The following is a 12,419-nucleotide window of genomic DNA, read 5'->3' as shown; positions in this document are numbered from 1 at the left end:
ATATTATATTATATTATATTATATTATATTATATTATATTATATTATATTATATTATATTATATTATATTATATTATATTATATTATATTATATTATATTATATTATATTATATTATATTATATTATATTATATTATATTATATTATATTATATTATATTATATTATATTATATTATATTATATTATATTATATTATATTATTATATAGTAACACTTCAGTATAGGGACCATTCTCACAATTAACTAGTTGTTTATTAGCATGCCTATTAATAACATATTGGCTGTTTATTAGTACTTATAAAGCACATATTCTGTATAAACAATACCTAAACTTAACAACTACCTTACTAACTATTAATAAGCAGCAAATGAAGTATTAATGGTTTGTTAATAGCAAGAAATGGACCTTAAAATAAAGTGTATAATATAATATAATATAATATAATATAATGTAATTTTTTTAAAGTGACGTGACATGTGGCCAAGTATGGTGACCCATACTCGGAATTAGTGCTCTGCATTTAATGTAATGTAATATAATTAATATAATATAATATAATATACAATTTTATTATATATAAAAAAAGATTCAGCTAAAGAAGAGTAACTTTAGAGTGTCAGAGACTTCCAAACACTTTTTATTTTCTAGCACCCTTCAGTTTATCAAAACTACAATGTAATTGAATTATTCATTATTCTGGTTACTCATTATTATTTTATTTTACTTCAGGCCTTTGCTTTGAGCATGCCTTGGTAACCACATGCTATATAAATTCTCTTTTTACATATTAAAGTTGGTTTCATGTCTCAATAAAATTCAAATTTTCAAATGAATAAGAATGTCCTTGAAACTACAGTAATTTCACCTATTTAAAAAAAATCACAAATCGTCCTAGTCAGCAATGCGATTAAACTAGAGAACTTTTAATTAAGCTAACCTGATTCTGAGGAAAAAAAGACCCCTATAATCTCTTATTTGTCACTTTTTTTTATTTCTGCTTAGGAATTTTAGAAGACTTTTAGAAGAGGCGTCCAGCTTCCGGATGCAGAGCTGTGTGTGCGATCTGGATGAAGTAGCGCTTGCAGAAAAACAGTTTCCAAAAGTAGCTTGCATTTCCTATTGCTATTTTAGTACAGACAATGTGGTTTCCATGGACACTTGCGTGGTGTCCATGCCAACGGCAGGTTTGGAGCAGTGAAAGCTTGTAAGCGTGTGTTCCCGGGTGGGACTTGCGGTGGAGCAATCCAGGGACAATGCCAACCTTCCTGTACCTTTCCCACGTGGACCAACCCGTGCCCTTCTCACTGAATCTCCATGGAAACGGTCAGGCGAGGGCAGTCGCCCAGATTCGATCCAGTCACCCATAGATGACAGAGGGGTTTGTGGGTTACAGGGGTACTATAGATGGCTAGGGAAGCGCTGCTGAGTGGCAGGGTATTAAGTGGTTACAAGATGATACACAGGTAAGAGTGCGTTTTGTTTGTTTATCCATTGATCTCCATGTTGATTGGAGCCCCCGTTGTCTTAAAATCCCCTATAGTGCACTGGGGCTGCCGTAGCACGTTCTTTACACATGCTCCCAACACCTTGCATCTGTCAAGTCTAATCAGGACAAGATAAGTGTGTGTGTGTATGTTTTGTGTGTGTGAGTGTCGGTGTGTGTGTGTGTGTGTGTGTGTGTGTGTGCACATGTGCCCGTAATCAGTAGAGAGTTATGTAATCATATTTAATTAAGGATTAATTACAGATGCCGCTAAGTGAGAGTGCGACAACGTAACTCTCTCTTAGTCACCCAATAACACACACACATTTATTTTCTGTTATGTTGAGGGCATTCTGTTGACTGCTATTGTTTTTATTATTATTATTATAATTGTATTTTTATTCAGGGCCATAGCTAGCAGGCGACCCAAATCTTGTTTATTTTCTTATCTAATATAGACATACTTACATATATTTTTTTAATTTAGGTAGCATGACCATAGATTGAAATGCACAATTTGTGTATTAATTATTTTATGACATATTTTGATACATATTTTTAATAGATACAGTTAATTATATTGGATTTTACTCCAATTTCTATAATAATAATAAAATGAACATGAATATATAATACAAAATGTAATATTTTTCATTTAGATTTAGGGCACCAAGTTATGCTTTCATTATTTTTACTCATTTGTATGTAAAATACGTTTAATTAATTATGCAGGATTCTGCATACTATATACTATATTAATATTATTAAAATAAATTACAAAATTTGATATTTTTTTAGTTAGGTGGAAGGGACCATGGACTGAAATGCATGACTGTTTTATGATTTATTTTAATAAACATTTTTAATACATTTAATTAATTATACAGGATCAGTTTTATAATAATATGAAAATATATTATGAAATGTTATGTTTTTTATTTAGATAGAGGGGACTGATTTGTTTTTCATTATTGTGAAATATGTGGATGTAAAATACAAATGAATTATCCAGAATTCTAAATCAATTTGTATTATATTAATAATATTAAAATATAATACAAAATTGAATTTTTTCATTTAGGTGAAATGCACAATTATTTTATTACATGTTTTGATGTAAAATACATTATATTCGGATTTTAATGGATTTTACATACATTTTTATTATATTAGTACTACAAAATGTAATATATCTCATTTAGGTTTAGGCGATCACATATTAAACAACTTGAATGACTTACTAACATTGGTTAAAGCGTTATTTTTGCTTTTTTTTTCCAATCTTTTTTTTTTGGGACATATTTTGAAATATTTCAAATATATTGAAATAATTATACCAGATGCTCATCAATCCTGTCTCAGTTGTTATGGGCCCCTCTGGACTTTTAGTTCCCAAGAATCATTCCCACCTTTCACCCCATTAGCTCCGGCCCTGCACACACACGGCAGTAATACACATTCCACGTTTTTTACATTCCACTCCAGTAGTTCTTCCCCTCAGAGCTTCCTTTTATCTCACAGTTTATTTCTCAAGGACATCTGAACAGGAATAATGCACAGCATGAAAATCTCTGTCATCACTGAATATAGAGTCAGATATTCTGAATGCTCTACAAAAATGAATCGTATCCAGCGCAGTGTGCTGCAGTGATCGCAATGAATACATTCTCGTGTCTTCCCAAGCATCAAATCTGCCCTAGTTTCGCCAGCGAACCGTGCGCTCTGGCTGATGCTAGGACACTTTTGCAGGCTAAAGATCACACAGGGTTTATCTTGTAGTTTAAGCTGCTGCTAAGTAAGGCCGCAAGGTGTGCATTACATCAGTGTACAAGGTTCTCGGGCCGTTTAAGGTGCATGATTTTGATTAGCCGTTCCCTTGTTTTGGGTTTATCTGTAATGGAAAAATAGTGTTACAGTAGTCAGAGTGCCACGTAAATGATTTAACCTACACTGCATACTGGCTAAGAAGAGTTATGCAATATGAACAGTGTTGGGAGTAACGCATTACAAAAGTATTAATATTACAGTAGTATATTACTTTTTGCTGTAGTGCAGTAATATAACGCATTACTAATCAAATTTGGGTAATATTATTACTCGTTACAATCTCCGTAACGCAAGTTACAACAACATATTTTAACTCAAAATTAAGTGGTGAATTTACTAACACCGCAAAACAGCACCAGAGAAAAAATTCTGCGGGTAAAATAGTTTGTTCTCATTCCCAGAATTCCCTGCGTTACATTTCAAATTTGATGTTTTTTTGTTGAAATAGCTATGTTTCTTCTTAGTTTTTTTTTAACCAGTTTTGTATATTAGGGTTGTGTGTTACACCTAATGTTGTTAAATGAATGTTTATTGCATTATTTCAGTTTCATGCGTGTTACCATGAAGTTTAGTGTTTGTGTGAATGACACTGTGCACCTTCTATACATGTTATTATTTAAAAGCTGCTTGTGATGGGCTTTGGTTCATTTTGGACTTTCTCATCACCACCTGCATTTGGTGGTTATCAGTGTATTACAAAGATGCAAAACAGATTTCAGTACTTCAATAGGTTGGTATATTAACATTATATCAGTTAATGAAATTACGGTATTTAACTGTAAATTTTTAGTTAAAACCGTAAAACCTAAAACGTTGCTACCGTATTTTTTACGGTAAAATTCCGGCAACCACAGCTGCCGGTTTTTTACTGTAAATTTTACGGATTTTTTTTTACAGTGTACATCTGAGGCAACATTTGAAAATAAAAATACACACCACAAAATAATTATTTTTAAATATTGGCCGAATCGATTGTGTTCCACAAATCCACATGAATGTGTCAAACTAGAGGAAATGGACAGACTAATTGCAAAGTGAATAACTCTCCCACTCAGATGACATCACTTTCTGTCAGGTTCAAATCAAAATAAACTTGAAATGATCTATGAATGAGATGGTTTAAATTAAATGTTGTGAAATAAAGCTGCAGCTCTCTGTCTGCTATCATCTTGACAACATGACATTTGTTGACTGATGATCCAAAAAGATGTCTGTTAATAAAAAATAGCCAAACAACAATTAACAAATTAAAATGAACGTATAATGTTACTGTATAATTGTAGTTATTGTTTCTGAAGCAATGTAAAGCTTTTTTTGTGAATAAATTAATTTTTCTAAATGGTTATAAAAAATATAAAAAATCTGAAATTAATTAATTGCACCTAACATTAAAGGGATAGTTCACCCAAAAATGAAAATTCTGTCAGTAATTACTCACCCTCATGTCGTTCCAAACCTGTAAGACCTTCATTCATCTTCAGAACACAAATTAAGATATTTTTGATGAATTCCGAGAGCTCTTTGACCCTGCATAGACAGCAAGGATCCTACCATGATCAAAGCTCAGAAACGTAGCAAGGACATCGTTAAAAAAGTCCATGTGACATCAGTGGTTCGACCGTAATTTTACGAAGCTACAAGAACACTTTTTGTGCGCAAAGAAAACAAAAATAATGACTTTATTTAACAATTCGTCTCCTTCACGTCACCCTATAGTGCCATTTTGGAGAGTATCACATAGGAAAACAACATATGTTGTTCTATCTCAGCAGCACCATACGCGGATAGGCTGTTTATGTTGTTTACGCTTTGATCTGAATGTAAACAACGTATCCACGTACATAAGTTGCATACGTTGTTTACGTATGTGAAGCTCTCGAAATGTTGCTATAGGGTGACATTGAGGAGACGAATTGTTGAATAAAGTCGTTATTTTTGTTTTCAATGACATGACGGTGAGTAATTAATGACTGAATTTTCATTTTTGGGTGAACTATTCCTTTAAACTTTTTTAATATACTTTTATATTGCAATAATTTCACATTCAATCTTCAAATGAATGTAGAAGCAACATAAAGACAATATGTTTTTGATATTTGTTTAATGACATGTTTTTTATGACTGAAGGCGAGTATCACTGATACCAGTACTAATTGTTTGTTTGTATTTTTAATATTTAACCATTTACTATACCCATTCAACATTACAGTATAATTGAGAGCCAAACAACAATTAACAAATTAAAAGTCAAGTATACTTATACTGTATAACTGTAGTTATTATTTCTGAAGCAATGTAAAGCATTTTTGTGAAAAAATTAATCTTTTTTCTAAATGGTTATAATTTATGCAAAACAAATCTGAAATTAATCGCAATTAATTGCATCTAACATTAAAGGGATAGTTCACCCAAAAATGAAAATTCTTTCATTAATTAATTGAGAGTTATCCGTTTTAATATTCGTTATTAGATAAAAAAAATAAATAAATAACAATTCTTAATTCAAGTTAACTTAAAACAATCTTCACGTAAACCCATTATAATAAATGTCATATTTACCTTTGCCCCTCAGCAATTAGGAAATATATAGAAACAAAACTGACGACATAACTATGATATTGCATGCTCGTAGTTTCTCTTGCACTTATGAAATACGTATATGAAGTAGAAGAATATGGAATTATAAACAGTGCGCCGCCACATTTGTGTGTCCAATTGAAGAGCATGTGCTACAAGCACAGTATGACGGCTGACAGGACAGGAAAATTAGTTTTTACTGACATATGGCCTGACAACATTTCATCTGATCTGACATGAGTTCACTGTTGTTCTACTGAAGCTCCCTTGTTACCTGTACCTTTTCTGGGCTGTTCAATATCAATAATATCATATAAAAATATATTAAAAATGTATTTATTATTACTATTATTATTAATATTACTATTCCAATAATATGCCATTTAAATGTGTGTGTGTGTGTGTGTACAGTGGCTTCCAAAATCTATTTGGACACTTAAGTCACACTAAACAATTTATGAATGTAATTGCATTAGCAATTTCTAACATATTTTACTATCACTTCTAACCAGCTGATTCCATGGTCATTTTAGTGGAAGCAGAGTCAGTTCCCCTCAATTTCACACAGGTGCCTCTAGTGATTCTGTGTCCCATTCAACTCAGAAAATCAGAATGTGCAACTTCCTGCCTGGAAAAGTGCAACAGAGCACCACTCAAATTCAGACTTCCAACTTGGAAATGTGTACAGTTATCTAATGCATATAACTGTATACAATTTTAAGCATGCCCAGTAACTTTTTTGGGCCATATACATTTGTGAAATGTGTGTTTTTGGCCATGTGTATATGTATCTGTGTGTGTGGGTGTGTGTGTGTGTGTGTGTGTGTTTGTGTGTGTGTGTGTGTGTTAGAAAAGAAGAGTTGTGAACCTCAGAGGGAGCCTGTGCTATCACACCTCTCCTACTCGCAGTCTGTCAATATATCAGTCTCAAACTCCGTGAACTCATCTCACACACAGAAACTACTCTACGCATGTGTGTGAGTGTGTGTCTGAGAGAATGATAATACACACAGAGCATGGAGGAATTTAAAAGCGGACTGATTCTTGTAGTTTTTTCTGGGTTGTAGCTTCGCTCCCGCTGTGTGTAACCAGTCTCCCCACCGCGCTGGCCCGAGTGTTTTTATTTCTCTCCTCTTCTGCATCACGCCATCCTTCCGTCACACTCATCCCTTGCTTCAGAGCCAACCCACATTTCCACTCTATCTCTCTCTTTTCATCTCCCTCTGTATTCCGCTCTCTCAGGGACAAATTCACTAAACAGTTGTGTCATTTTTTAATCCGCTATTTCAAGGCAAAAACCAGCTTCTAACGAATCACAATCAGGTCTAACCATTTTGATTCTTTTTTTGCGCAAACACCTCCTTTCCATCTGAATTCAAAACCGATTTGGTGAACGCTAGTGAATTGGGTGCTAAATCAACACAGACAGTGTTCGCAAATAAATGGTGCTGTCAGTGGACGCAGTTCAATCTTAGTGAATTCTCCTCTCTGTCTCGCTCTTTCTCTTTTTACTTTTAGACATAGAGACGATAGCATCTTCATTTTGAGGGTGTTTGTCATGGTTGTGGGTTCGAGTCGTGGTGAAACTACATTGCTCATTGCTTAGATTAGCTGTGTAATTTGTTCTACCAGACAGCAAGCAATTTGTATGGTGACTCATCCTCTCTCTCTTTTTCTCTTTTCTCTCGTCCTCTCAATCTCCACGTGTCCTCAAGCTGCGTTTAAAGCATGTTATGATAGTTACAGTCTCGACAGGCTCATTAAAGACCCTCATATTCTCAAAAAAATATTTTAAAGGTATAGTTCACCCTAAAATTGCAAATTATTTTTCATCATTTGCTCAGCCCCATGTTGTTTCAAACCCGTCTTCTGTGGTACACAAAAGGATTATTCTAAAGGCTTTGCTGGCTGCATTTTCCGTGCAATTACAATGAATGAGGACTGAAGTAAAGAAAAAAAGTAAAGTAAAGGTGTGCTGTATTACAACTATCCGAAGTCATTGATGGCTCTGAAGAATAACCAGACCAAAATGAATGTTATTATTCACTTCTTGTTTATCACGTGGACCTAGGGTATTTTTGTAATAGCTGTTTTGACCACTGCCATGTGCTGTATGGTAATTGTTGTGCCTCACAATAATGTGCATGTATTTTAAAATTAAATTTTTAAAATAGATTTTAAATTTTAAAATAGATTTAATTTCTTTTATTTCCTCTTTTATTTCCTTCTTTTATTTCCAAAGTTTTATTTCTGAGGAGCCTTGCAAATTTATTTTTACAGTCATCCCCATTAGAAACAATTACAGTTTGAATAGGGTTGTAGTTTCAAGAATCATATCAGTCCAGTTTGTAAATGAATCAGTTTTGTGAACTGGATCAGCTGATTTATTGAAGATCAAGATCCAACTCAACTTAAATTTCTGTCTTAAAACAATTTCTTAAAACTATCATGTGACTTTAGAAATATAGAACGAGTTTGTGCCTGGTGTCCTTTTTGAAGCATCAGTCTGAAAAAAACGTTTTGTTTTTTTAAATATTTTGTTTTCCACTGAACAAAAAAATTAGAATAGGTAAATAATGACCAAATTTTCATTTTTGGTTAAACTACCATATGTGACCGTGGAGCACAAAAGCAGTCTTAAGTCGCAAGAGTATATTTGTAGCAATAGCCAACAATATATTGTATGGGTCAAAATTATAGATTTCTTTTTTGCCAAAAATCATTAGTATATTAAGTAAAGATCATGTTCCATGAAGATATTTTGTAAATTTCCTACTGTAAATATATCAAAACTTTATTTTTGATTAGTAATATGCATTGCTAAAGACTTTAACTTTAACTTTTTAACTTTAAAGGCGACTTTCTTAATATTTAGATTTTTTTTTGCACCCTCAGATTCCCGATTTTCAAATAGTTGTATCTCGTCCAAATATTGTCCTATCCTAAGAAACCATACATCAATGGAAAATGTATTTATTCAGCTTTCAGATGATGTATAAATCTCAATTTCAAATGGACCCTTATGACTGGTTTTGTGGTCCAGGGTCACATATTTTACAGAAAACGGGTTGCACATGGGTCAAAATGTTTGCATTTTTGAGAGGGAAAAAAAACCGCAGATAAGTTGCATCAGTGTATAAGTCCCATTTTATTGTTATATTCAATCATGTAAAAGTTGCAAACATTATAAACACTATAAAAATTGTAATTCCCCTCACTCCACAACAAATCCTTTAAATGTATTGGTTTTCAGAACAGAACAGGAATGAAAAATATAAGTATAAAAAAACATACATTTATTATAAACGTCAAACCCAAAACAAATTTATTTAAAATAAAACTGAAACTACCGGGCTGATATATGGTACTACAAATGCACCCTTAAAAATGCTCAGGTACCTCTTTCATTCGGCACAAATCTAAATGTGTGTATTTTGCGCAACTTTTGCATGCTTGATGTTAATTGCTTTAATATAAGTCACTTTAGAATATAAATCACAGTGCTTTTCAGGTGATAAAAAAAAACTATTTATATTCCATAAAATAGGGTATTCCTTTAAAACAAGTTGTTAATATCCAAAAACAAGCACTAGCACATGACCAATGTTATTTATTGTTGAATTTTCATCATACAGTTACATTGTGATATACCGTTCCCGTGATATTGGTTTTCTTACACAGTGATTTACGATTTTTGTCATACCGTCCATTTCCAGTGAACTAATGTGTCTATTTCCCTTACAACTTTAACAGGGAAATGCGCAGCATGGGTCAGCAGCGAGATGTGTATATTCCGAAAGTGTAATTCATTAATTTGCTGTTTGCTATCCGTCAGTCACCCGGAATAATCCGTTGGGAGGGGCCAGTGAGCTTTCCTCCGCAGAGTGAAAATTGGATTTTGGATGAGCGATCGCGTGGCTTAAACTTCCACCAGCTCGCTGTCTATTAAGTGCACCCCCCACGTCACGCACACATACACACTTGCAACCCAGAACCAATCTAGAGCCATGACAAACACACACAAATATACATCCTCGAGTTTTAAGAGTTACAAGCCAAATTCAAACGCACACGTATGCAGCCACTGTGACACGGTGTGTGTAGTATTACCTACAGCAATCCTATGCTTGAGAAAAGCCGACTGAACAAACACAGTCAGCATAATCACCAGAGAGAAAGACACGTACACACCTCTGACTCGAAGGAAATGAGCTGGAATTTGGAGCATCGTGCCCACATGGGGAGAGGAAGATCTGGAGAGAGAGGGATGTGGGGAGGATTGATGGATAGGGAAAAAAAGTCAAGAAGAACAAAAACGAGAGCACTGGGGAGACCAAGACAATTCTCGCTGAGATGTTGATGGCGAGATGCTGGAGTTTACTCATCCAATCACGAACGTGTGGGCAGAGAGAGGGAGAGAGTGTGTGCTTCATCAGAGGTGCTTGATGTCACTTAGTAAAAATAACGCTGTGGTGTGTGTGTGTGTGTTTCAGCTCCTCTGACTGAAGAGCCCCCCAGGATTCTCTTTCCCTCTGAAAACAAGCTCCTCACCATGGACGTGCAGCTCGGTAAGAACAGCTTCTGCTTGTGTACATGTGTGTTGGGAGGAGAGTAGGGGAGGGGAGAGGGGTTGTTCGTAATGCCATGTACTATTTTTTTAAGAACGTAGTATGTAATATGCTGTGCGCAGTATGCAAATTTTCTGAATGCATGGATTACCCGGATGACCTGCTAGATTTGTTGAAATGTGCAGTGTAGAACCACAGCACACTGCGTGGAATAGTGTATCCCATGATGCACTGCACTCGACTTGACCATCTATTTGCAGGGTGACAAAAGAACCGGAGGCGATATCAATCATGGTTTTTCACATTTTTGTCTGGTTGAACCATTTTTTGAAGGGTCTGCCAAAATGTTTGAACAAACCTGGATTACAAAATGGAAATAAAAAGAATGCCCACTAAATTAAAGGTTCAAACAGTTGCACTATTGTAGCCAAAGTGTTTCTGAATGAAATCCACTTTCTTGTCATATCACTCGCATCTTAAATAATCAAGTGCCGAGGGCATTATTTGTGTGTTTTTTTTAGGGGGCACTAGCGGCCAATGGTGCTCCTGCCAGGGGCTATACACTATGTCAATGTACATTATCATTTTAAAGTTTGGGGTCAGTGATTTATTTTTTTTATTTTTTTTTTTTAAATGTTTTTGAAAGTCTCTTATGCTACCCAAAGCAAATATTTCATCGCAATATGTGCAATATGTTTTCTCATTTAATATATTTTAAAAAGTAATTTTCAGCAGTCTGCAGTATTTAAAAATACTGATATTGTTTGTTATTGTCAATGTTAAAAACAGCTTTGCTGCTTGATATTTTTGTAGAAACTACGATAGTTTTTTAAAAATTCTTTGATGAAAAGAAAGGTTAAAAGAACCTTTGAAAAATAAAATAATTTTTATTGAGTCACTTTGCTGTCATTTTTATCAATTTAATGCATCGTTGATATATACGTTTCTTTAAAAAAAAAAAAAAAGAATAATCTTACCCTTAATTTTTGAAAGGCACTGTGTATGATGCATAGTTTAATGTACCAGTTCTACCAAAGTCAGTGCTATTTGATGCCATTAAAGTTTGCATCAAATAACGCTGACAATAATGTTTTGTTTGGCATATTGCTTATGGAAAGTTAGAAGTAAATTTAATACTACTTTAAAGAGATGTTTGTGAACATTTTTTATTGATCATGGCAGTAATTAATTCATCAAATAATGATGAAATTATGTAGAAGAGCGTTATAACCGGGCATATATCCAGGTGTTTGGTGCAGCAGAATGCACTTTTGGCATTTTAAAGAGCCAATTGCTCTACAGTCCCAGCAACAACAAAAAAAACCCAGTCGTGGTATAGCAACAGCAGAAAGCGCATGCAAATAATGGGCACAATTCACTTTTAATCCAGGAATTTTCCTCTTATTACAGTGGAACACTGTGTGCTGTCTTTTTGAAATACTGTAATAGGCGGTATGCAGTATACTGCAGAGTAAGCAGTACGGTAGTATTCTATTCCAAACACAGCCGATGTGGTTCAGGCATTTGAATTGTGTTTGTGCAAGGAATTGTCTAAGTAAAAAGAGAGTCATTGTATTGGATTTACTCTCAAAAACACAAGCAAAAACAGTTTCAAAAATGGGTGAACTGTTTTTGTTATTGAAAAGACGTCAAACTGTTACTAAAAGAGACTCATCAAGAATGTTTAAACTCATGCCATGCAGTTATGCACTAACTCGGCAGCATCAGCATTTGCGTATGCGTGTGTGTGTGTGTGTGTGTTAATGCCTGAGAAAGGAGTTCCCCTGCTTGACAGATAGCTGCTATAGTCAGCATTATGATCCTATGTTGTTTACGCTCTGAATGGAAGTCGTTCTCATAAATGCAAATCCTCTATGCTAATTATCTGCTGTTGTCTCCCAACAAAAGCCGCTCCATATGGTGCCGAAACATTCAGTGGGCCTTCTTTTGGATTTCGCTGTG

At 34.2% G+C, this 12,419-nt stretch overlaps 1 protein-coding gene across 1 annotated transcript in view; it reads left to right on the top strand.

Moving 5' to 3' along the window:
- The window catches only part of il1rapl1a (interleukin 1 receptor accessory protein-like 1a), a 106,166-nt gene that overhangs the window by 71,940 nt on the left and 21,807 nt on the right, over positions 1-12,419 (top strand). Inside the window, exon 6 of the mRNA XM_016237948.1 lies at positions 10,383-10,457. Within this exon, the coding sequence (XP_016093434.1) occupies positions 10,383-10,457 (75 nt within the window). The remainder of the gene's footprint in view (positions 1-10,382; positions 10,458-12,419) is intronic.

This window comes from Sinocyclocheilus grahami, unplaced genomic scaffold (assembly GCF_001515645.1).
Source record: "Sinocyclocheilus grahami isolate Dianchi unplaced genomic scaffold, SAMN03320097.WGS_v1.1 scaffold527.1, whole genome shotgun sequence".
Taxonomy (NCBI): Eukaryota; Metazoa; Chordata; class Actinopteri; order Cypriniformes; family Cyprinidae; genus Sinocyclocheilus; species Sinocyclocheilus grahami.
Note: the sequence above shows the minus strand (reverse complement) of the source record. Positions and strands in the feature narration are given on the sequence as shown.